Below are 27,608 nucleotides of genomic sequence, written 5' to 3'. Positions count from 1 at the left end.
TACCCTTTACATTTATGAGATCAACTATTTTAGCTTTCATAAATGTATGAGATCATGAAATGTTTAACTTCCTGCACCTTGCTTATTTCACTTAACATAATGCCCTCCAGGCTCATCCATGTTGCTGCAAATGACAGGATTTCATTTTTTTTTAAATGGCCAAATAGTATTTCATTGTGTACATATACTACGATTTATCTTTTGATTCATCTCTTAATGGATATTAAGGTTGATTTCATATCCTGACTATTGTGAACAGTGCTGCAATAAATATGATAGTGCAAATCTCTCTGTACTGTATTGAGTTCCTTCCCCTTGATAAGCATCAGAAGAGGGATTATTGAATCATATGGTGCTTTTATTTGTAGCTTTTTGAGGAACCCCCATACTGTTCTCTGTAGTGGCTATACCAATATACATTCCTTCCAACAATGCACAAGTTCCCCTTTTTTCCCATCATCACCAGCATTTGTCATTTTTTGGCTTTTTCATAATAGCTGTCCTAACTGGGGTGGGATGATATCTTTTTTTTTTTCTTTTTGAGATAGAGTTTCACTCTTGTCACCTAGGCTGGGGTCCAATGGCATGACCTCAATTCACTGCAACTTCCATCTCCCAGGTTTAGGTGATTCTCCAATCTCAGCTTCCCAAGTAGCTGAGATTACAGGCTCCCACTACCACACTCAGCTAATTTATGTATTTTTAGTAGAGACGGGGTTTCACCATGTTGGCCAGGCTGGTCTCCAACTCCTGACCTCAGGTGATTCCCAAAGTGCTGGGATTACAGACATCAGCCACCATGCCCAGCCAGATGATACCTTATTGTGGTTTTGCTTTGCATATCCCTATCAGTTCTAAGAGATTTTTGGTAGAATCTTGAGGTTTTTCTGCATATAAAAGTATGTCTTCTGCAAACAGAGACAATTTGACTTCTTCTTTTCCAATTTGGATGCCTTTTGTTTCTTTCTCTTGCCTAATTGCTCTGGTTAGGAAATCTAGTACAGCGTTGAGTAAGAATGATGAGTGAGCATCCTTGTCTTGTTGCAGTTTTTCAAAAAAACATTTTTAGCTTTTCTCCGGTCAGTATGATGTTAGCTGTGGGTTTGTCATATATAGACATTATTGTGTTGAGGCTCTTTGTATTGTGTGCCTTTTATACCTAATTTATTGAGATCTTTTTTTTTATGAAGGAATGTTCAATTTAATCAAATGCTGGTTCTGTGTCTCTTGAGGCAGTCATATGTTTTTTGTCCTTTATCCTGTTAATGTGATATAGAAGAAGTTATCCATACCACAGTATATGAAGGCGAGATAAAAGTCCTTCAATATCTGATATTACAAAGATGAACAAAATAAATTTCTAATATATTATCTGTGAGATTTTTCCCTTGTTTGGATATAAACTCTACTTCAAATTTTGTATGTTGGTATTTTTCACATACTATTTTAGTTACATAATTCAGATTCATATAACATTTCCTTACATGTACCAATATACATGAGCCTCCATTCCCATCAATCAAGATTTTTTCTTTAATAATGGGAGGTGAAAAATAACAGCTCCTGTTCAAAGGAGAGAAGGCTGAGCAGAAGAGTAAAGATGATGTAAGGGTAAGGTGCATATCTGTTCTTTCATTGTCCTTTTGCTTCTGATTTGCCCCTATCTTATGGGCTTGTGTCAGAAGTTTACAGAACTTTTCAAGAAAAAAACTTGTAGACATGAACAGGAGGAGCTCGAGAGACTGACTGGAAGGGCCAAATTATGACTTTTAACTACAGGCACTTTCGTCTTTGTGGACCACTTCCTTCATTAAAAAATAAAGTAAGTAGTACATCAGAATTTAAAATTATATATTTATGACTACATTTATATGAATAGGATCTACAATCCAAGTTGTTATTGTTATTATTATTTTGCTCACTTTTCTTCCAATTCTAAAGTGAGTTAAATTTAAAACATTTTCTTGGACCTCTAAATTATCATAGGTCCTAGGCACTGTGATTCCTGTGCCTAATGAATAAATCAGTTCTGTCAAGTAAAATGGAAGTGTCACAATTTCTCTCAACTCTCCATGTCAACCCAGACACTTTCTACCAAGCACCTCCCCATGTTCTATACTCAAGGAAGTGTTGGAAGCTTCTGGACATAAAATACTTGGTAGTGATGGTGATGGTAAAGGTGAAGGCAGTGGTTAGCTTTGTCTAGCTGGTTCTGTGGGCATTTACCATGGACTGGTGGAAGATGGAGCAAGAAAGGAAGGGCACGAAAGCCTGATGTAAGTGGCTTTGTGATTACATGTGAAAAATCTCTTGGAGATTCCCAGAGAGCCAGGAAAAGGTTTAGGGCTTCTATGAATATGGGTTCTACTAAATAAATAGCGTTTTGGGTTGTTTTACATATTGGCTTATAAATGCTCTTGTATATCTTGTGTATTTAGGAGAAGCACAAATAATGTTTATGTTTCTTTTATGGCCCACATGCAAATAAGCAATTGAGTTTCTGTATGGTTGCTAGATACTTTAGGGAGTTGAATCTTCAGCACAGAATCAAGTAGTATTTCTTAGGTGTGGGATATACAGGGTGAGCTAGATTGGTCAGAGTACAAAAGTGTGCTCATGGTGACTCTAACGTGTGAGAACTGTAACAAGAGTGCAGTCACTACAAAATGGATGATTTGTGCTGATCTCAGGAACTGGACACAATGCACATTAATCACTTTCTACTTCCATTTCTGTTTCCATCTTGTGAAATTAACATCTGTGGAATTTCTTCTGCAATCTTGATAATGTCTGTGCTCTCCATGCCACCAATTCATATATATACTCTACAGCGGGTTCAGTAAAACATATGGTTGTGATACGTGAAAGAAGTGGCATAAGTTGTTTTTTTTTAAATTCTGACACTAGCCAGCTGGAGATAAAGTGGCATAAGTCTTAAATCAGTAGTTTGCAGAGCAAACTTATATACAAGCAAAAGAGAATCACAAAATTGACCCAGAGCCATAACTATGACAAAAGCCAATTGCAGCATGCCATAGCTATTCTGACCTTATGATTTCCTCACCCACTGACAAAAAAACAGTAATGACAATTGACAGACACCGTGTATTAATGAAATGATTTTTTAAAATATAAAATTAAGCAAAAGTAGATTTGTATTCTTTCTGCATTCTTACAGCATTTGATGTAATATTTCCATAAGGAGGGATTTCTGATAATTTCATTATACCATAACATTCCTGATATACTTTAAGAAAGGTAGGACTCAGAACCTCTCAGTTTGAATGCCAACTTTCTTTGTATGTTTAGGTGAATTATGCAACTTCTCTTCCTTCTGAAAAAAAATCCATTTGCATCTTTTTGAGATGTGATCTGTAGAGCAGACCAGGACAGTACTACGTGTCAGTTCAATAATTATGATGCTCTTATTAACTTTCAAGATTTGCAGTTCAAGCCAAGAAATATGCCTCTGTGTATTTGACCTTCTTCAGCTCTTTGAAGACTGAACTAAGTTAATATTTGTGAAAGTTCTTTGTGAACTGTAAATTCCTATATAGATTTGAGATACCATTTTCATTTATCAAGGTTTTTCTTGTTTCATAAGTCCATGTTTTTAGTGGTAAATTATAAAAGAATAACTTATAAACAGCAGTGCAGGACCATAATTCTGGTATGTGTCTTAAATACTTGCCAGAGTAGTCATGAATGAAGTCCCGTTGGAAAGCTGTATAATAGACAAACAAGAAGACAGAGTAGAGAATCTGAAGATTCCAACTATAATATAAATGAAATTATAGCTTTTCTTTCCCATCCATTTTTAAGTCCTTGGCAATATCCTACTTACACGCCAAGTGTAAACACTATTGTTTCATCAAATTTCAATAATATTTTTGAATTTTTGGACAAGGTTCTTAACTAAGCTTAACTAATCTTATTTTGGGGAAAAAATGACATGTATTATTAACCTGGGAGGTGGAAGTTGCAATGAGCTGAGATTGCATCACTGCACTCCAGCTTGGGTGACAGAGTAAGGCTCCATCTCAAAAAAAAGTAAAATAAACTAAAACAAATTAGAATGAAACATGTTTTTTTCCTAAATTATAACTGAAAATTATAAAATAGATTGTTCTCCAAGGTTCTACTGAAATACGTGTAGAACATGTACATATTTGAATGCTTTATTCAGGGGAGATATTTTTCCTAATATTATTAACAAATTAAAAAATATCCTTTCAATTGAAAAAATTTAAATTAGCATAATTCTGATGAAGATTCTGTACGAAGTCAGTACCTGAATTATTCCCTCTTCCATACCATCTGCAAATGACTATCTCAATAAAAAGATTTTGAAATTTTTAAAAAGAGTTTTATTCTAAGTTCAATTGATTCCCTTCAGATCCTCAATCGATGGGACAATACATAAAGAAGACATTAATTGCCATAGGGTGCTTATAGTTTATTTAAAAAACAAGAAGATAAATTAAGACAATTAACAATAGAAAGGGTGATAAAATATAATGTGGGGAGTGTATGGAGGTAATATAGTTTACAAAAACAGTTACCTTATCAAAATGAAGGCAGTTATAAGAATAGGCATTTTATGAATAATCCTAAGGAAAGAAAAGATTTGCCAGAGTGATTACTTGACAGTGTGATTAACTCTGTCTCATTTCAAGTATATGTAACAAATAGAAACTCCTTAGTCATTGTTTGTCATTAAAGCAGGTATTATATAAAATTATTTAAGCAAGAAAAATAAGTGCTTATTTTAGTTGAAGTTTTCTTCCAAGGGTTTTTAAGTTTGTGACTTTTAAAAAGTACATTAAATATTCTAAATATTACTGTTTTTGTTTACCAAAGTTTGTTTGTTTATTGATGTTGGTATATAGAAGAATAATAAATAATGCATAGAATACCAAAAGGAATATGAGAGTAATTTGCCTTTTTTATTATTATTTTTTTCTTGAGAGGGAATCTCCCTTGGTCACTCAGGCTGGAGTCCAGTGGCCCAATCTTGGCTCACTGCAATCTCCACCTTCTGGGTTAAAGCAATTCTCCTGCCTCAGCCTCTCTAGAAGGTGGGATTACAGGCAAATGCCAACACGGCCAGCTAATTTTCTATATTTTTAGTAGAGATGGGTTTTACCCTATTGGCCAGGATGGTCTCCATCACCTGACCTCGTGATCCACCCACCTTTGGCCTCCCAATGTGCTGGGATAACAAGTATGAGCCACCATGCCTGGCCATAATTTGGCTTAAAAAAAAAATACATAACAAACAGTCTCTCAGATCATAATGCAATCAAACTAGAATGCAGGATTAAGAAACTCACATGAAACCTCACAACTACATGGAAACTGAACAACCTGCTCCTTGAATGACTACAGATAAATAATGAAATGAAGGCAGGAACAAAGATGTTCTTTGAAACCAATGAGAACAAAGACACAATGTACCAGAATCTCTGGGACACATTTAAAGCAGTGTCTAGAGGGAAATTTATAGCACTAAATACCCACAAGAGAAACAAGAAAAGATCTAAAATTGATACCCTAACATCACAATTAAAAGAACTAGAGGAGCAAGATCAAATAAATTCAAAAGCTAGCAGAAGACAAGAAAAAAGTAAAATCAGAGCAGAACTTAAGGAGATAGAGACAAAAAATCCCTCCAAAATATCAGTGAATCCAAGAGCTGGTTTTTTTCAAAAAAAAAAAATCAACAAAATATATCACTATCCAGATAATGAAAAAGAAAAGACAGAAGAATCAAATAGATGCAATACAAAATAATAAAGGAGATAGCACCACCGATCCCACAGAAATACAAATTACCATCAGATAATACTACAAACAACTCTATGAAAATAAACTAGAAAACTAGAAGAAATGGATAAATTCCTGGACACTTACACCCTCCCAAGAATAAAACAGGAAGTAGTCAAAACCCTGAATAAACCAATAACAAGGTCTGAAAATGAGGCAGCAATTAATAGCCTACAAACCGAAAAAGTCCAGGACAAGACAAATTCATAGCCAAATTCTACCAGAGGTACAAAGAGGAGCTGGTACCATTACTTCTGAAATTATTCCAAACAATAGAAAAAGAAAGAATCTCCTTAACTCATTTTTATGAGACCAACATCATCCTGATACCAAAACTTGGCAGAGATACAACTACAAAAGAAAATTTCAGGCCAATATCCCTGATGAACATCAAAGTAAAAATCCTCTATAAAATACTGGCAAACCAAATCCACCAGTGCATCAAAAAGCTTATCCATCACTGTCAAATCAGCTTCATCCCTGGGATGCAAAGCTGGTTCAACATAGGCAAATCAATAAACATAATCCATCACATAAACAGAACCAAAGACAAAAAACACATGATTATCTCAGTAGATGGAGAGAAGACCTTTAACATAATTCAACTGCTCTTTATGCTAAAAACTCTCAATAAACTATGTATCCATGGTACATATCTCAAAATAATAACAGCTATTTATGACAAACCCACAGCCAATATCATACTGAATGGGCAAAAACTGGAAACATTCCATTTGAAAACTGACATAAGACAAGGATGCCCTCTCTCGCCACCCCTATTCAACACAGTATTAGAAGTTCTGGCCAGGGCAGTCAGGCAAGAAAAACAAATAAAGGGTATTCAGTCAGAAAAAGAGAAGTCAAATTGTCTATTTGTAGACGACATGATTGTATATTTAGATGACCCCATCAACTCAGCCCAAAATCTCCTCAAGCTGATAAGCAACTTCAGCAAAGTCTTAAGATACAAAATCAATATGCAAAAATCACAAGCGTTCCTATACACCAATATCAGACAGACAACCAAATCATGAGTGAACTCCCATTCACAATTGCTACAAAGAGAATAAAATACCTACGAATATGAATACAACTAACAAGGGATGTGAAAGACCCCGTCAAGAAGAACTACAAACTACTGCTGAAAGAAATCAGAGACAACACAGACAGATGAAAAACCGTTCCATGCTCATGGTTAGGAAGAATCAAGATCATGAAAATGGCCATACTGCCCAAAGTAATTTATAGATTCAATGATATCTCCATCAAGCTACCATTGACTTTCTTCACAGAATTGAAAAAAACACCTTAAATTTCATGGAACTAAAAAAGAGCCCACATAGCCAAGACAATACTAAGAAAAAAAAAAAAAAAAGCTGGAGGCCTCATACTACATGACATCAAACTATACTACAAGGCTATAGTAATCAAAACCATACGGCACTGGTACCAAAACAGAAATATAGACCAATTGAACAGAACAGAGGTCTCAGAAGTAATGCCACCCATCTATAACCATCTGATCTTTAGCAAACCTGACAAGAACAAGCAATGGGGAAAGGATTCCCTATTTAATAAATGGTGTTGGGAAACTGGCTAGCCATATGCAGAAAGTTAAAACAGGAACCCTTCCTCACACTTCATACAAAAATTAACTCAAGATGGATTGAAGATTTAAACATAAGATCTAACATCATGAAAATCTTAGAAGAAAACCTAGGCAATGCCATTTATAACACAGGCATGGGCAAAGACTTCATGACTAAAACACCAAAAGCAATGGCAACAAAAGCCAAAATAGACAAATGGGATCTAATTAAACTAAAGAGCTTCTGCACAGCAAAATAAGCTATCATTAGAGTGAATCAGCAACCAACAGAATGGGAAAAATTTTTTGCAATCTACACATCTGACCAAGGGCTACTGTCCAGAATCTACATGAATTTAAACAAATTTACAAGAAAAAAACAATCTCATCAAAAAGTGGGAGGATATGAACAGACACTTCTCAATACAAGACATTTATGCAGCCAATAAACAAATGAAACAAAGCTCATCATCACTGGTCATTAGAGAAATGCACATCAAAACCACATTGAGATACCATCTCATGCCAGTTAGAATGGTGATCATTAAAAAATCTGGAGACAACAGATGCTGGAGAGGCTGTGAAGAAATAGGAATGCTTTTACACTGTTGGTGGGAGTGTAAGTCAGTTCAACCATTGTGGAAGACAGTGTGGTTATTCCTCAAGGATGTAGAACTAGAAATTCCATTTGTTTCAGCAATCCCATTACTGGATATATACCCAAAGGATTATAAATCATTCTATTATAAAGACACATGTACACATACGTTTATTGCAGCACTGTTCACAATAGCAAAGACCTGGAACCAACCCAAATGCCCATCAATGACAGACCAGATAAAGAAAATGTGGCACACACACACCATGGAATACTATGCAGCCATCAAAAAGTATGAGCTCATGTCCTTTGCAGGGACACAGATGAAGCTGGAAATCATCTTTCTCAGCAAACTGGCACAGAACAGAAAACCAAACACTGCATGTTCTCACTTAAAAGTGGGTTTTCAACAACAAGAACCCATGAATACAGGGAGGGGAACATCACACATAGGGTCCTGTTGTGGGTGGGTCTAGGGAAGGGATAGTAGGGCCCTGGGGGACTAGGGGAGGGATAGTATTAGGAGAAATACCTAATTTCCTCATGTAGATGACGGGGTGATATATGCAGCTAACCACCATGGCACACGTATACCTATGTAATAAACCTTCACATTCTGAACATGTACCCCAGAACTTAAAGTAATAATAACAAATACACTGATGACATGTTAAAATCTCTTTCAATTTGTTCTAGAGAACTTTTAAAAAGTATTGCTTGTACTGCATCTACAAAGTGCAATTGATACTAAGTTTTAATTATCTGTGGGAGACAAATTCTGTTAGATTTTATTGTTTTGTTAACATTTGAGTATTTCATGTTAGAAATATTAAACCTCTCAGTCTTTTTTATTTTTTTTTCTTCTTTGGGTTTTGTATAGTCATGAAATAGTTTTCAGTTGAATACTCAGAATTGGAATGACATGGGTCAATTCTGAAGTAAAAACAGGAGCACAAATAACCTGTCAACTCATCGCATAATTAGGTGAAATTTGCATTTGTCATCCTCTCAAATTATATAATCTCGGGCCGGGTACAATGGCTCATGTCAGTAATCCTAACATTTCGGGAGGCTGAGGTGGACAAATCTCAAGTCAGGAATTCTAGACCAGCCTAGCCAACATGGCAACACCCCCTCTCTATAAAAATACAAAAATTAGCTGGGTGTGTAATCCTAGCTACTTGGGAGGCTGAGGTAGGAGAATCACTTGAACCCGAGAGGTGGAAGTTACCGTGAGTCAAGATGACACCATTGTACTCCAGCCTGGGAGACAGAGTGAGACTCCCTCAAAAGAAAAATGTATATCATGGACTATATGAATTTATAAAAAATAAGTGTCTTAAGCATGTATCAGGTCAAATACTATTTATGTATTTACATTATTTAAAATATATATTGATTGAAAGTTAAAAATACTTGTAGTACTGCCTTTATTATACTCAATTACCAGGTTAACTTGCTAAATTAAAATGTCATTTGTATAGTCTCAGACATTCTCTAATTCAATTATACATTTGCCCTACCAAGGAAACTATATTGTCAAAATTAGATCACATAAATCATAGGTCTTTTTTAACCTTCACCTTGAGGAATAATTAGCAAAGTTTCCAAGCAAGTAATTCCAAAGACCCAGCATTCATATCTAGGAGGCCCCAAATCCATCAGATGCCGCTTACTAATATTCATTTTCCCATTTTAGGGATTTGATGTAACATAAATGTAAAATATACATCATTCAAATTAGCACCGGGAATCTAGACTTGGAGTCTTTCAGTTTTTATACTTTGTTAGCTATGTAGAGATTCTATGTGGATAACTTTCACTCTTCACCAAAGCTATGGTTCCTACATATATAAATGGCATATTTGTTTAAAATAAGCAATTTGGCAGACAGGTCAAGCCCGAGAAAGACATTTTTTTAGAGGCAAACATAGTATATTCTAAACTCTCAGATAAGAACTTAGTAGTTAATAAATTGCAAATGTCACACCCTGAAATGATTTAGAACTGACTTTAGAAACTGTGGGTCAAAGATGTGACCCTAGAGCCAAATTCAGCCAGCCAACTGTTTTTATATGTCCCATGAACTAAGAATTATTATTTTTTATTTTCTTATTTTTTGAGACGGAGTTTCGCTCTCGTTACCCAGGCTGAAGTGCAATGGCGCGATCTCCGCTCACCGCAAACTCCGCCTCCTGGGTTCAGGCAGTTCTCCTGTCTCAGCCCCCTGAGCAGCTGGGATTACAGGCACGCACCACCATGCCCAGCTAATTTTTTTGTATTTTTAGTAGAGACGGGGTTTCACCATGTTGACCAGGATGGTCTTGATCTGTTGACCTCGTGATCCACCTGCCTCCGCCTCCCAAAGTGCTGGGATTACAGGCTGAGCCATTGCGCCCAGCCAGAATTATTTTTACATGTGAAATGGTGTGGTTGCTTTGCATTGTTCAGTACTGGCCTTTGCTGGCCTCAATTATACTATGTCTAAATCTGGGAAAGGGCCTCAAAGGAAATAAAAATAAGTTTATAGAAAACATTTTCTGGAATTCTTGTGTTTTGGAATGACATTATGATATGTTATCCTAATTAAATTCTAAGTACTATGATGTAGATAATTATCATAGAACTTAGAGTTACTCAAGGAAGAAAGCATAGTCATGATTTTGGTATTTAAAGATAGATAATTGAAAAGCAGAGACAAACTGCAGGAGGAAAGTATTTTGGTTTATGGGATTGAGGTGTGTGAAGATAAAAACTGGGGCTTTAGAAACATTCAGTTCTTGGCATGCTGAGTCACTAGAAAGTGAGTAGGAGAAGTGAAATCATGTGGAAGGTTTGCTGATTGATTTATTCAATAAATACTGAGTTACAAAGCTTTTGTTGGTGTGAAGTGATAAGAGTGAGATTCAATGTTATTAGAGTAAACTCTAATAGTTACAAAGAAGACACAATCTAAAAGATCAATCTGTAAATGCAAGGGAGGAAACAGAAAAAGATGAGTAGGCAAGACTTCCTTTTATAAGTGAATTTATCCATAAATTCCATTAAGCTTGTTCCCACTTTCCCCTGGTAAATGTTCTTCATAACAATGCTTTAGACATATTATTATGAATTTATCAGTTCATAAATTCATATATTGGCTGAAAGTATTGTTTTTGTGAATGAATTTTTTAAATTATGCTAAAACTGATTTTTATAAACAAGTTGTCCAGATTAATAATAGGAATACTAACTTGACACAGAACGTTTTAAATAAAATCATTTCTGGGAAATGAGAAATTTATTTTTTCAGCAGTTTTATTTTGAAGAGACACGACCTACAGGAGAAATCATAATATTGTAACTAAAGCAATTGTCCCTTATGCCTGAGCAGATTTAAAGGCTTTCTATAAAGATCTCGGTGATTTGTAAAGACTGACACTATAATCAATAGTTTTATTATTTAACTACTCAGTAAACCTGATTTCCACAGCTATAAATTCTTTGGAAGTTCTTGAGGGCTAAAGTGTAGTCACAGTGTAGTCCGCCTTAGTGTGATATGTACAGCTCTGCCTCCGGCAGAAGAAAATGAATTCAAGTAAGGAATAAATAAACCAGCTGTACTGCAATTTAAAAATAATGTCATGATAATGAGTCACCATTGAAAAATATATTCGCTGTTACTAAATGGGAAGACACAGTATTGATAAACACATCTCTGTCTCAAGTACAAAAGCACTTTATGTAAATGATTAGTTGGATTATAAATTGTTACACATATCTTACATTCATTCTAAAAATGAATCTTTAACTGAGAGATGTTATCATTGACTTCACAGTTGTATTAGTTATGTTTTTATTTCCTGCACACATATTGGCAAGTTATCACTGTTGAACAAACTACTAATGACATTCAGTTTTATTGCTGCTGTGACATTCATCTTAATTCCAAGATACTGTTTTAAAATCAGATACAATTATTTTGTTAAGTAGTGCTGGCATGTTTAACATTTTTAAATTCCTTCTTAGTAACTTAGCATCTTTCAAGCTAAAGAAATAGGTAGAAACCATCAAATGAGTAATAATTCCTGTATTGCTTACTTTTAATATGGTAAGACCTAATATTAAATACCACACAACTAAATGCCAAATATAGATAAGAGATGAATATATTGCTGTTTTTAAAAATTTTATTTTGACGACAGAATTAAGTCTTACTGTCCTCAGTTACTCTTTACACTCTCAATTTCATGAAGTACTTTTACATGGCTTTGAATCTAAACAATAAGCCTTCAGAAGGACAGAATTTCAAGAGGTAATGAAATTTTTCACTCCCTTTTCCAGGATGAGATGCTCACAGTCATTTTCCATCTCAGTTAGAGATCCTAGTGCCCACTCAGCCCCTTAAGATAAAAAATGTAAGAGTCTATGCCCAGGATCCAGTCAGAAGACACATGTTGATCAGTAGTTTATGTGCAATCACTTTTGAATTAATCAGCTTTTCTTCATTTCTCAAATCACGTATCTCTTTTTTATAGGCAGTTTTTTTTTTTTTTTTTACTAGTTTCCTGCCTCGGGTCTCTCACCCATTCAATCCATTAGCTTCTTTCCCAGGAGTTACTGTTGTAAAATAGAAATGCCTATCATTTCCCTGATTAAAAATTTAGAAAAATCACTACTTCTGTAGAAACATTTTCTGTTTTATCTCTTCTTTTCTAAGTAATATGACTCAAAATTCATTAATTTGAAGAGAATGTAAATCTGGTTCCAATCATTGCATGTTCTGTGTTTTCCCTATGGAGGAATGACAGCTGCATATATTTTTATTGTATATTTTTCCTAACATTTTAATACATAACCCACGGCCTTAGCCAGTCTGTGTATGTAAACACAATATGACTTTGACTCTCAAATCATTTGACCATACTGATTAGCTTGTAGAGCTGTGATTTCTATGATTTTTAGAAGGCTTTTTTTTTTTTTTTCAAATCAGTGTGTCATCAGTGTTTAAGTTTACCTTGGGTTTCATTATACATTTGAGAAGTTTTAAATTAGGTTTTATTATTTCTGATACTTTACAAATGTGTTTTTTGTGAAATTCTTTCCTTACTTCCATTTTGATTATTTGGTTCCTATTCAATTCTTTGCCATCACTGAATTCTTTTCATACTAAAAAATGAGTATCAGTGAAATCACTATAAAATCTTTTCTCCTATTTACATGAGGACAGGTTAAAATCATTTCAGAATAATTGGATGTTAAAGTAAATATTTAACATCTTAATATATCACTAAGATGCTTCACAAGTTAGCACTGACATATTTTTCCTCTTATGCAAGTACATGAATTATGTCAGCCATTTTGGTAAGAGCTGATATCATCCTTGTTCTTGAGAAGTGGAGAGTTTGGTAGGAAAGATGGGCACTGCATGTTGTAACAGCACCATATCCTGTAGTCATTTCTAAAGTATTGATAATATACTCATTTTTCTCTATCTAAGGTCATGCTTTATTTATTTTCCTTATTATTCCTTCATGAACCAACCTTGTCAGGGTTATCTGATGTTTTTCTTCGTTAAAATCAATTAAAATGCCAGACAAAGCCTTTCATTGGTCCCAATAGAGAGTATCAATTATTCTTTTATGGAATGTTCCATGGTGTTTGTTTATATTTTTCTATTGTATGGTTTCAGTATCATGAAATATACTCATAAATTCTTTTTCTTCTTTTTTTTTTTTTTAGGCAGTCTTGCTTTGTCACCCAGGCTGGAGTGCAGTGGGCAGTCTCGGCTCACTGCAACCTATGCCTCCCGAATTCAAGCGATTCAAGCAGGGGGAACCCTCCAGAGTATCTGGGATTAAGGGTGCCGGCCACCACTCCCAGTTGATTTTTGTAATTTTAGTATAGACAGGGTTTCACCATGTTGGCCAGGCAGGTCTTGAACACCTAACCACATGTGATCCTCCCACCTTGGCCTCCCAGAGTTCTGGGATTACAGGAGTAAGCCACTGAGCCCAGCCTAAATTCTATTTTTTTTTTTTTTGTCATGATCTCGGCTCACTGCAACCTCTGTCTCCCGGGCTCAAGTGATTCTCCTGCCTCAGCCTCCTGAGTAGCTGAGATTACAGGCATGCACCAACATGTCTTGCTAATTTTGTATTTTTTTTTTTTTTCCAGTAGGGACAGGGTTTCGGTATGTTGGTCAGGCTGGTCTCAGAATCCTGACCTCAGATGATCGACCCACCTTAGCCTCCCGAAGTGTTGAGATTATAGGCATGAGACACCACAACTGGCCCTAAATTCTATTTTATTTTTCCTATTATCTGAAGTCTAATCTTTCTATTTATTCACCTTGTTAATCTCTCACAATGGAATGTTTTCTTATAGTTGTGTATCCAAAATATTTACGAATTTATAATCATTGGGATTTAGAGGAATTCAATGCACTTTAAGTTGACAGCATGTCTTTCAAGACCAATTTAGCACTGGCTCTTCTCAAGCACTTCAGAGGATCACTAGTTAGAAACATTCTTTTATGGCAATGTAAATATTTTTTCTCATCTTCCTATACGGGTGAGAGTCAATTTTTTTTTCTAGTATACCCTGTGTCTGAAACGATAACTTTTATAGATTTTGGTCATACGTGGTAGCCCATTACCAACTTCTCATCTAGCAGTAGCATATTAACCTTATCTCCCATAGGCCTGTAAATCCATCTCCCGAGGGTACAAAAGACCAACAGCACTCTATTTTTCTCCCCAAACTCTTATTCAGTGTTTTGTTTTCAGCAGTTTTTTGGTCCCTAGAGACTTCCTTTTCTTGCTTGCAAACATACATCTAAAAAGATGTCTGGTTTAATTTCATCTGGCATTTTTAGATGAAAGCTATAAATTTGTTGTTTTCAGTCAATTATGCCAACAACTGTATCAGAATTTGTTTTGTATGAGTTTTTTTCCTGAGATTGTGCAATCTGATATAAAATGAGCTCATTTTATTTATCTAGATTTGTCAGCACTTCATAGGAAAGCAATATTAGCTATATAATGTCTCTTTTACAAAGTGAAAAATTAATAGATATCCCTAAATTTGCAAACATGTCCTATAAACCTGTGTAGTTATTTTACGTTTATCTTCCTACAGCCTATTTTCCAAAATGTGAATTATTTTCAAAAGCAAGATATGTGTGGTCTTTATCACTATTATATACTTTCTTTTGTTTTTATTTCAAAAACAGTATTGACTTTACTAAAATCAGTTTCTTTATCCAAGTACATTTTAAGTGTTCATAATCGAATAACTGTTTTTATGTTTGAACTTTATGCATAAAATTGTATTTTTCAATCTCAGTATAATCATTTTTCAAAATCTTTTTTGCAAAATAAAATATCTGTATATTTATATAAATCCATAAAATATTTTCAAAAACAATTTTTTTCCATATAGATATTTCAGGGATTTTTTTTTAAATCCAAGTTTTATATGGAATCATACCTAATGTTCCAAAAATTACCTCCCAGTTCAGTTAATGAATGTAGTTCTACGTTAGTAAATCTGAAGAAAATGTAGATTGGAACAACATTGCATAAGAATCAAACTAGAATGTGAAAGAGTAAGAAAATTGTATTGATATGCTTACTGGAATAATTAAAATGCCTGAGGTATAATATAGAAAAAAATACTTACGAATTCTTTCCCTGTTTAACCAGTAGATGTCATGTTTGGATGTCAAAGCCCAAGATTATTAGGTATTTCCTTGGTTTCACTGACTTTCTTACAAATGAGTATTTAAGCATAAAATATAATTGGTTATGAAATTAGAGGAGAAAATTAAGTGTGTTTGGTTTCAAAAATTTTTAAGATGCCCTTTTCAATAAAATCAGGAAGCATGTTTTCTTTTTAAAGCTTTTCCCCGGGAAAAGTAGAAACTATGCTGAGACATAAGCAACCATGCCTATGTTTAATCATAATAACTTAAAATTATTTCTGATTAGTTATTACTTATTACCAATCACTACTATTTATGCACTATCTAAAAATGCTTTTTTACCTTTATTTTTAAGGTAATATGATTATTCAACTAAATAAAACTTTCTCTAATTTCTTTTTTAATCTCATGATTCAAAGTAAAAAAAAAAATGTAATGGATCTTACTGTATTTGATTATTTACATAGTCTTCCATATGTTATTCCCATCTCTACCCTGTACTTTAATTTCTTTATATATGAGGCACTGAAATAATCTCAAGTATTTTCTAATCTGATGCTCCATGAAAAAATATTACCTGTGATTTACCCAATGCAGAAAAAGCATTAAACAAAATACATTGGAAAGTTTTTGTAATAGTCTGCAATTAAATATAAAGATGATGGTGGAATTTTATAGTGAAATTTAATCTATTTGTAATTTAAGTGGGTTACATTGGAGCTTAATTTTTTACTACCTTGAATATAGATCATGATAAACAAATTCATATTACTTACAAGATCATGAGAATCTGTTTTTTAACCTCAGGGTAAAACTATTTCAATAACCTCTAAGGTGTTCATTTAGATAAATAATTTCCTAGAATAATGACAATTTGCATTCATGGCATGCAGCCAGTATCCTTGTGGCAGTCAACAGAAGTCAACTACACTAGGATAGCTACTCCCTGAAATGCTTTATTTCCTGTCATTATTCTATCCTACTTTGCCCCATCCCCATTATCTGATGTCTCTCAGTCGTGCCCCAGAGAGATTCTGGCTGTTGGATCAGGCATGCTGCTGCCAGTCTCAGAGGAGGAAGAAGACCAAAGAGACGTTTCTTACAACTTTAGGATACATTTTGTGTTATATAGATTTGGAGGTAATTTCAGAAGTCAAATTTCACCCTCTTTAAAGCATTCCAAATTGTAAGGTCTGTATTTCCTTGCACCAGAATAACCTAGGGTATTTGAGAATGTCTGGATTCCTGGTCACCACCTTAGAGATAAATTCATCCTTATGAGTACTATATTTGCAAAGACATTATTCTTTACAATAAATATATGGCCTTTCAAGAGGAATATTTTTAAATGTTATGAGATAATTTTGAAGTGCCAATTCCTCCATATTTAAGCCAGATTTAATCTAAAATAAGTTAACATATCAAATCTATTTTGACAGGCAAACATTTTATAGCAGCCTACAGTTCAGTTTTGGGACTGAAAATTATTTTAAATGACCATCTGGTGGGCAGCTACCCATCTCAGCCCTGCTACATGGCTATTCAAGTGTTGACTAAATACCTCAAGTAAAGGAAAATTTATAGTCTACTGAGGTAGGCCATTCCATATTCAAAGACCACTGGTAGAACATTTCTAAGTCAAAAAAATATGTACCCTTTTAATAGGCAATCACTGGTATTCATCTTATTTCATAAATTTGTTAACATTCAGTCTGATTTTATCTGTGATTGATTTCGACTTTTAGAAAACCATTTGCCCATTTTTGAGAGATATTCCTTTTGTTTTCCATGCTAAATAACCCTTAGTTGTGCCTGTAATCTCTTCTTGATTCTCTTTGAATGAATTGTTCATTTTATTAAGAATGTGCTACTTAGAACTGAATCTAATCACCCTTAGGGTTCCTCCTTGGTTAAATAACAAAAGCAACCCCCCCAGTCCTCATAGAAAATAAACACTAGAATTTTACTTCTGCAGTTCAATCTAGATAACTACTTTGTAATGATAATACTCCAGGTTTATGTTACTTATCTAAGCAGCTCATTACTTCTTTAGTAAGTTTGTAGGTATTGGATGTGTATTTTTTTTTTTTTTTTTTTTGAGACAGAGTCTTGTTCTGTTGCCAGGCGCCAGGCTGTAGTGCAGTGGCACGATCTCAGCTCACTGCCACTTCCACCTCCCGGGTTCAAGCAGTTCTCCTGCCTCAGCCTCCCGAGTAGCTGGGACTACAGGCACATGCCACTACACCCAGCTAATTTTTGTATTTTTAGTAGAGATGGGGTTTCACCATGTTGGCCAGGATGGTCTCCATCTCTTGACCTTATGATCCACCCGCCTCGGCCTCCCAAAGTGCTGGGGATTACAGGCGTGAGCCACCGTGCCCGGCCATGGATGTGTATATTTAGTTAAAACCTCTAGCTGTGTGATTCAGCTACTACTAAATTCACCTCCTTGATTTCATTTTGAAAAACTTTGTTTCAAATACAAATTATCAGGAATGTTTTGATTATTGATTCTGTCACTGAGTATGTTGTTTTCCTCTAATCTGGAACTTTGCTTTTTTTTTTTTTTTTTTGGAAGAGGGTCTGGCTCTGTCCCTCAAGCTGGAGTGCAGTGGCACAATCTTGGCTCACTGCAACTTCCACCTCCCCAGGCTCAGGTTCAGGTGAATCTCCCAGCTCAGCAAGTAGGTCCTCCTGAGAAGCTGGGACCACAGGTACACTACACCATGCCAGGCTCTTTTTTTTTTTTTTTTGTAGAGATAGGATTTCCCTATATTGCTCAGGTTGATGGGTCTTTAGCAACAGGGCTCAAGAGATCCAAGCACCTCTGCTGCCCAAAGTGCTGGGATTATAGGTGTGAGTCACCACAGCTGGCCTAATTTAAAAAAAAAATAAAAGATGTTAAATGATGTTAAAGATGTTAAGTGATGATAAAAATACAGCTTTTCAACTTCTTAAGAATTGCAAAGCTACATGAAAAGTCTGGAAAACATTTTAATTAATTTCAATTAATGAGGAGGGCAGACCTCCTCATTCATTATGCCCCTAATACCTAGGACAATACTTTGCATTGAATAGGTTCTCATTAAATATTGTTGTATTATTAAATAAATATGATATTTGTAATAGAAAAAATATACTTCAGAATATTGGGAAGTTGGATCTATAACTCCAAATGGTATGTAAACTTTTCATTTGAGCAATTAAAAAAAATGAGATTGTTTGTATGTGCAATATATGCTACATGTAATTCACATTTCTTAAAAAATCTAAACATAAGCTAAATATTGACTACATCTTTTGTTATTAATTGTTTTAAGTTTTATTAAGTTCACTTTATTGATGAAATCTACAGGTAATACAAACACAAATTTTCATGCCCACTAATTGTTTTCTACACTTCCTGAAATACCTCTTTTGACCTTTAGGATACCACATTTTTAGTTTTCCCAAAACTGATAATTGTTCCCTCTCAGGCTTCTGTGTGGTTTTTATCTCCTCCCATAACTCTTAACCTTGGATTCCCAGTGGTTAGACTTTCGTCTTCTCTCTCTACTCACACTCCCTTGGTGATATTATCAGTCTCATGGCTTTAAATTTAAATTCTATCTGCATGCCCATGGTTAGCAAGATTTTATCTCCAGTTTTGATCTCTCTTATATTCCAGACTAGTTATATCCTACTGCATACTTGATGTATCCATTTAGATCACTCAAATTATTTTAAAATGACTTTGATCTTCTCTCTCCAGATTTCATCCTTTCATAGATTCTCATTTTACTTGATGAAAATTCCATTTCTCCCATCACCTAGGCCAAATACTTTTGTGTTAATCTTTCTTCTGTTCTCACAGTGCTCATTCAATCAACCAGGAATTCTCACATCTGTTCTCAAAACATATCCAGAGAAGTGAATGGATTTTAAGAATAGGACTTTTCTCATAGAATAATTACTAATGGAAGATATAGTGGAAATGGTAAAAGGGCCAAAGGGAATAAATATGCTTACACTACGATATGTCATCATTCAAATTTAAGCACACTTTCTGTTTTCAGGAAAGGCCTATGCTCCAGAATTCTATTATGATACCTACAATCCTGTATGGCAGAACAGACACCGTGTTTATTCTTACAGTCTACAGTGGACACAGATGAATCCTGATGCAGTGGATCGGATTGTTGCCTATCGGTTGGGTATCAGGCAGGTGAGAAACCTAATCGATGACCTTTTTTCTTTGTACACCTCTGTGAAGACCTTGTTATCATTTTTCTAATAGTTTTGCATGAATTCCAAAACATATTTTATATATATGTATGTTTTCACCATGTGTATATTACTCTACACAAACTCTTCTGAGTTACGTAATCTTTGAAATTAATTTACACAATTTTCACTTTGACAGTAGACATACTGAAGTGACAGCGTTTGGGCCTTCTAAAATCCTTCATCACTAGATATGCGAGATAAATTACATGGTATAACTTTATAAAAGGAACTTAATTCAGATGTGTTCCCACTCACCTATAATGCATAATCATTTGTCTTGGTTCCTAAGAAGTGAGAAGTCAGATGTATTTTTACTTTAGGAGTTCAAGTTATATACAGAATGCTGCATAATCTAATTTAATATGTCTGAGAAATAGAAATACTTTAGTAAAATGAGAAGAAATTGAAGTATGATAGCTTCTTAAGGGGGCTGAAGATCAAGGGTTTTGTGGAAAAAATTGTATCTTTTTTAAAGAGTTAAAATATTAAATTCATGTATCCTTTATATAAATGAAATTTTTGAAAATTAAATGTAGGTCTTTATATTTCTTCTTGTTAGCATATTTTCTGGATGAATTTCGGCATAACAAATTATTTTTGAAGATTTGATTACTACATAATCTATTAGCTCTCCCCCAAAACTTTGTATTATCCCTAGATTGGCAGTATATGTTCCACTTTCTTAACTAAATCACAGAATAATCTTTTGAGTTGCAATGGTAGAAAGGATAAAATCTGCACGGATTAAGACCGATCAACTTCCAACAATTCATTCAGCTATTCTATCATAAAACCATTGTTTTGTTAATCTTACTCACATGGTTACAATAAAATACCTGTATATTACTCACATTAAGATACACTGTAAATTGCATCTTCTTAGTATGCCTGTTTAAGAATCTCAAAAAAAATGAAAGAGCTTTTCCTAGTGAAAACATCATGGCCTTTGATAATTACTGGATTCTTGACTAAGTGCTCACAGGTTACAGATACATCAGACCATAGTGGATCATTCACTATGTTTCTCTGATTATCCCTCATTGAAAAGGGTCTGCAGGTAAATTGGAACAAAACCAAAATCTATATTAATATTGTTCTACGCATTCTAATTTGGTAATTTTCTTTAACAGAGAATATATAAAGCAATAGAACAAAACAAATTAGCAGTTCTTTCTTCCTCTGTTTATGGGTTATTTCTTTTTTTCTTAACACAGCTAAATTTTTAAACTTTCATATTTGGAGTATCTCTAAGCATTCTTGACTTTACATACCTACTTTTTAAAAAAAAACTCCTTACTACATTGTTTAATCATTCACATTCATTTTTTTTCTTTGTACATGCTTTGTAAAAAACCTAAATCTATGAGTCTATTTTCATTTGTAAAATTAATTATTTTCTTTAGGTGATTTTTGTGCCATTTTCTGGTTATAGGTTTATTTGCAAAAATAGAGAGCATAATTATATCTTTAGTTTCTCACTTTCTTACTCAGTTATATTTTCTTGGAGTCTCTGAGTAACTTCCCATTACTAGCTGCGTGTTTTAAGTTCATAGAATTTACCCAACCCTGCTCATCATCTTCTTCCTGTACTTTTATGTATCTCAAACCTTTGTTTCCACTCATATCTGTGTTACGGATGCAAATCAAAATCCTTATCTAAAAGCCAAGTTTTAGTGAGTTAGAATTCCTCCCAAGAGAGATCCCGCCATTTAAGCCTTCTCTTTGTAATCCATTCTTGTAATCATTCACAAATTATCCTTTGTAATATTTTTTTGCTAGAATTGCTACACCATTTCCCAGTGATACAGTCTTCTTCCGTTTTCCTTTCCTGATGTGAACATCTCCAAATTAATTTTTTATATTTTTAATCGTAAAACTAGTGTGTAACTCCCTGATATGCAATGACACACATTTCTCAGTCATTGTATTGTTCCTTTTGGACAAATTAGTAAATTTTCTCCTACTCTCCTTCTTTAGAATTATTTATGTGTCCATAGGTATGTATAAATTTTTCTTTTCTGTGTGTTTTCTTAGTAATGAATTCCAGAGACACCTGGCTTCCAATTCTAGCCAACATGGCCTCATGCTTTTATAGCTACATAACCTGGAGCATGTTTCTGAACATAGCTAAGCCTGGGTTTTTATCCTGTAAATTGAAGATTACACCTGTCAGGCAATTGGAGTGTGAAGTGGAATATGTCCCCCACTTGTTCCACAGGCCAGGTACTCTTGTGCAGGGTACTCCTTGTACAAACAGTTAGGGCAATTCTTATACTCATCTGTCAGTGTTGTATGTGGATTTTTTTAGAGTACATTTTGAGTTGAACATGTCTAATATTTTTATTATTTTAGTTTTATTTAGGATACTCTATATCCTAGGCCTAAGCATTATTTCAAGTCATAGTTTTCACAAAATAATTTCTAGACATTTTATTAAGTCTTTTTCTCATTTGAAACCTATTGTCTTCTGTAAGATCTGTTTTATTGATTCATATTTTTCTCTCCCTCTTTGAGTCTTCACTTAAAGCCTTCTTGATCGGATCAGTAAATCTGCTACTAATACTGTTATTTCCAGGTTTTGTAAGATGCATGCTATCCATTAGAGAAGAAAACGTATTTCTGGTTTAATAAACCATAGTCCAGAAAACAAATCTTTCCCTTACTCAATTTTTGAAGCTAACTTTTACCTGCAACAGTATATATTCTTTCCTGGGCTCCTTTGTTCTAGGATTTTCTTTCATGTTTAGAAATAAATATATTTTTCTAGGGGGCTTTTCATGATGCTGTATTCTAATTGGTAATTTTACTCTTCCCATAGGAGAAAAAACTTTGATATATCTTTCAGGGAAGTTTCAATAAAGAGTAATGACTTTGTGCTATTCTGCCAATGTGAATAAGGTGTTGCTGTTTGTAGATGGAGTGTAAGAAGAGAAGGAGCATATATGCATATTTCTTTTTTTTTTTTTTTCACAACTATATCCTCTGCACTGAACTCCTGCATAAAGCATCTCTACATGCAAAATGGCCCCAGTGAGCAACATTGCCTTTGAAGATTCACTTACACATAAAAGTTTAGGATGATAGGACAAAAGTATTCTAAATACGATCAAATTGATGTAATTTTTTTTTTAAAAACCCCTTTTAGTAACAGGAAACAAAGGCATTAATGTAAACAGGTGTATTTTCATATTATCTCAGAAAATGTTAATTTCTCTTTTACATTTAAATATCAATATTATTTTAGGACACAATCAGATACTAACTTTTAAAAATCACCTTTGGATAAAGATATCACCCTTGAATTCAGAACTGTTTGTTATTTTCATGAAGATTTTTATATTACACATATGTAGCCATTTTGTCTCCCAAACTATTTCAGAATGCTAATTCAATGAGCTTTTGAACACAGTAAACATAATTTGGATGGTTTAAATAAACTGAATTAGGCGTGTAGCCTACAATATACATTTTAAATACATGGATTTCTGTCCTAATAGCTGTGGTTCATGTCTTTTACTATAAGGTCAAATTTTATTCAAAGGATTAATTTATGTTACATATTTTGTGATTTTAAAGTCTTATTATTTTAGGCAATATTTCTATTTTTAGCCTATAGATGTAAATAATTTCTTTTATCCATAAAATATCTGGGTTGCCTAGTAGAAAAAAATCTCACCTCCTAATATCAAACATTGCCTTAATTATATAATGCATTTGTATATGAGATGAAGTCTGAAAACAAATTATATTCTTTAATGCTAATAGTGAATTCAGTTCTTAAGACTTTACCTTGTTTTTAATCCAGAAATCTTTAGAAACCTTATTACTGATTAAATAGGATTGTAAAAACCATTGCTGTGTTATTAAACTCATATATGCAAAGTGTTGATAAACTGAACCCAGCATTCCTTTGAGCTTTCTGGTAACGTTACCTTGACTCTTTTGTTTAAGCTGTATGGTCTATACTTAAATATGATTAGGAAAATTGTCTCAGATTTTAGTATTGACTTACACAATTTGTTTTATAAAATAATGCATTATATCTAGTAACAAAAAGCACTGAAATTCTGGAATCACTGCTTTAAGAAACTTAGAAAGAGAACCAATACATAATGAGAAGCTAAAAAATTAATTTGTGCATAAAAGTTTTCTCAGAATTGTTATGTGCTAACAAAGTCGTACTTTTTGGGCTCAGCTAAGCAATTGTTTAATCTCCTACTAACCTCCAATTATTTGCTTCATTTGTTGCTTAATAGGAAAAAGAAAAAGGTTATTTGAATGTCCTTGGTAGCTAAGGAATTAAAAAAACAAGAAAAATATTTCTAAGTTATCTAAATATACCAAGCAGTGTAAACATCATTTGACTTCATTTGAAATGTACACAATTACGGTTTTAAATAAATGATTTTATACAGTTTTCTTTTTATATTCAGCCACAGAAATACACAATGATGTGACTTTTTGACTATCTTTGCAAAGTAGGAGATTTTATCTTTAAAAAACCCTTAATTGACCCATTCCTGTCTTAAGTCATGATGTATTAAAATATTTAGAATTATCATACTTATTTGCTTTCCCAAGCAATACAATTTTAATTAAATTATATGAGGCAACTGCCAGAAATTTAAAAACAAAGAATTTTTATCCTCAATGTCTTATAAAAATAAGTGTCATAGAAGTAAACACAAAGTACCACAGAAACTGATGGGGGGGGCAGTTAGCACTGCCAGGTCGTGGGCCGAGAGACATAATCACTAACGTGCAAACCTCATTTATTTGTTAGTTTTATAGGTTTATCCCCAAACTTTCTTCTTAAACGATGACCACTAGTAATCACTAATTACTAATCAAAAATTACCAAGCAAAAAATATATTTTTGATACAATTGACTGTTGGATAACTTTCTTTACCAATTAAATTTTGGTCTTCAGCAGATGTGACTATAATGGTTGAGCTATTGCTTATTTCTCGTTCTAGTTAAAACATTTAAAAAAGTTATTTCAGTGAATATTTGCTTATTATTGCTTCTTAAATGCTTAATAGATTGCAGTCTACAGATGCTAAAAGAGAATGGTAGGATAAGACAAGTGAAATTGGGATAATGTTTGTGCTTGAAGTAAGCCATTTAAATAGATTTTTATTGCAACAGCTCCATGAAATGGAGAAACCATTTCATGCCAGCCCAGGAAAATCTATGGAGATTCGATAGATAATCTGGATTCTTTGTATAATCTGAAATCATGAATAAAATGACATCTTCCGTAGACTAATCTTATAACACCTTACTGAGTATACTGAATGTTATTACAATAGAGACAGATAAAACAGGCACATATTGGGTTATATACTAATGATTTAGATTAGAATTAAGAGGGCAGAAGAAAATTGAATTAAAAAATGCAGAAATAGGCAGAACTTGAATGTTGACTTTGTTTTGAGGAATAATTTTGTAAAAGATAGTGATCTTATTTCTCTGTCATTCACTTCATTTTCTTTAGTGAATGCTCTGGAAAGCATTAGACATATAGAGATGAGAGAGAATCAGGGACTCAGAGAAATGTAGGAAACCATTTTATAAATGGTCTCTGTGGCTCTGGAAAAGACACAAGCCATATGTCATTTGTAAAAAATGAAGTTTTTTTATCTTCCAAATGAAGGATATTATACATATCTGATTAATTCCTGCAAATACCAATTTTACAATGTTTTTATTAGAAGGGATATATAAATGTTATATTTGAAAGACCTGGGTGAGGGGATGGACCCTTGATCGATGTAGAAGGATCTATAAAATAAAGGTAACTTGTCTTGGAAAATGCCAAATACTTCCTGATGATTTTCTCTGAGTCTATTGCCTTTGTATAGATTTAATTCTGTTCAGAAACACTGTTTGAAAAAATTAATTAGAAATGTGGGGAAACAAGCCACCTCAAAAATACTTTAAAAAGTGAAAGATGTGGGTGGATCATGAGGTCAAGAGATCGAGACCATCCTGGTCAATATGGTGAAACCCCGTCTCTACTAAAAATACAAAAAATTAGCTGGGCATTGTGGCACATGCCTGTAATCCCAGCTACTCAGGAGGCTGAGGCAGGAGAATTGCCTGAACCCAGGAGGCGGAGGTTGCGGTGAGCTGAGATCACGCCATTGCACTCCAGCCTGGGTAACGAGCGAAACTCCATCTCAAAAAAAAAAAAAAAAAAAGTGAAAGATGGTTAAATTATTGACATAAATAGTGTTTTTAATCCATGTTCCAGGATGGGACCACTGTCTATTTAGAGACTGCATGTTCTCCCTTGTCTTTGAATTTTCTCCAGTTTCCTTTCTCATCCCAGACATGTACACATTAGGTGAATCGGCATGTCTAAATGAGTCACTCCCAGTCTGAGTGAGAGTGAGTGCGTGTCTGAGTGTGCCCTGCAATACGATGAAGTCCTGTCTAGTATCAGTTCCTGTCTTGCACCCTGGCTGCTGGGATAAGCCCTGCCCCCACTCCATGACCTTCAACTGGAATAACTTGGTAAAAATTATCTTCCTTGTTTTTATTAATATTTTTAAATGTATGTATAGCTCACATTTATTTTATGTCTAACATTAGAAGTTTTGGGGACTTTATTTAGAAGTTTGGCGAATTTTTATGACCAGGAATATGTCATGGGATCTTAACTTTTATTTAGATATCAATTAGCTTAAGGTAAAATTGGTTTCCGTACACGTCATTTCACTTAAACTTGCAGTTGATTTTGAATCGATCATTATTATCAATTGCTCCTTTTCTGATAAACGACTATTAGTTTAGCTTTGTCATTTTCAGTTATATTTCAGGTTGCTTATGTTATCTTGAAGCATGGAGTCATCCATATTTTTTCACGGCTTTTATACCAAAAACCTGATGTCTTTTATAGCATTTAAAAGATTTAACTAAAATAGTTGAAACAATGTTTATCTTTGAATAATATATGTTTGACATGACAGATGTCAATAAATCTACATAACTACTACGTACAACTACTCAATAATGGATTGCTGTTTTCCGAGCTTCCATTTTCTGTTTCAAAATGTTCAAGAAAGAAATGTAAAAGATCATAGAGTGTTTTAGTTGCTTTAACATACTTCAAGTTTTGGAAACCATTCTAAAAATATGGATGCAAGAATTTGAGTAGAAATTTGAAGGTAATAGTTTAGATATCATAGGCATTGCTTAACTTTTTTATTTAAGTTTAAGTGTACATGTACAGGTTTGTTATATGAGTAAACTTGTATCATGGGGGTTCGCTGTACAGATTGTTTCATCACCCAGGTATTAGGCCTAGTACCCACAAGTTATTTATCCTCATTCTCTTCCTTCTCCCAACCTCCACCCTTCAATAGGCCCCCATGTGTGGTGTTCCCCTCTATGTGTCCATGTATTCTCATCATTTGGCTACCACTTATAAAATGAGAACATGCTGTATTTGGTTTTCTATTCCTGCATTTATCAGCTAAGGATAATGGCCTCCAGCTCCATTCATGTCCCCACAAAGGACATAATTGCATTCTGTTTTATGGCTGCATAGTGTTCCTTGATGCATATGTGCCACATTTTCTTTATGTGGCCTACCACTGATGAGCATTGATGGCTGAGACCATAAGTTTTCTAGGTACAG

The 27,608-nt window shown here is 34.0% G+C and overlaps 1 protein-coding gene across 4 annotated transcripts in view; it reads left to right on the top strand.

Annotated features, from left to right (window-relative positions):
- Positions 1 to 27,608, top strand: part of MDGA2 (MAM domain containing glycosylphosphatidylinositol anchor 2) — an 871,115-nt gene that overhangs the window by 770,787 nt on the left and 72,720 nt on the right. For all 4 annotated transcript variants that reach the window (XM_078334840.1, XM_078334839.1, XM_017977077.4 and 1 more), the window contains one exon: positions 19,752 to 19,900. In XM_078334840.1, the coding sequence (XP_078190966.1) occupies positions 19,752 to 19,900 (149 nt within the window). The remainder of the gene's footprint in view (positions 1 to 19,751; positions 19,901 to 27,608) is intronic.

This window comes from Callithrix jacchus, chromosome 8 (genome assembly GCF_049354715.1).
Source record: "Callithrix jacchus isolate 240 chromosome 8, calJac240_pri, whole genome shotgun sequence".
Lineage (NCBI taxonomy): Eukaryota > Metazoa > Chordata > Mammalia > Primates > Cebidae > Callithrix > Callithrix jacchus.
This window is presented reverse-complemented; position numbering and strand designations above follow the sequence as displayed.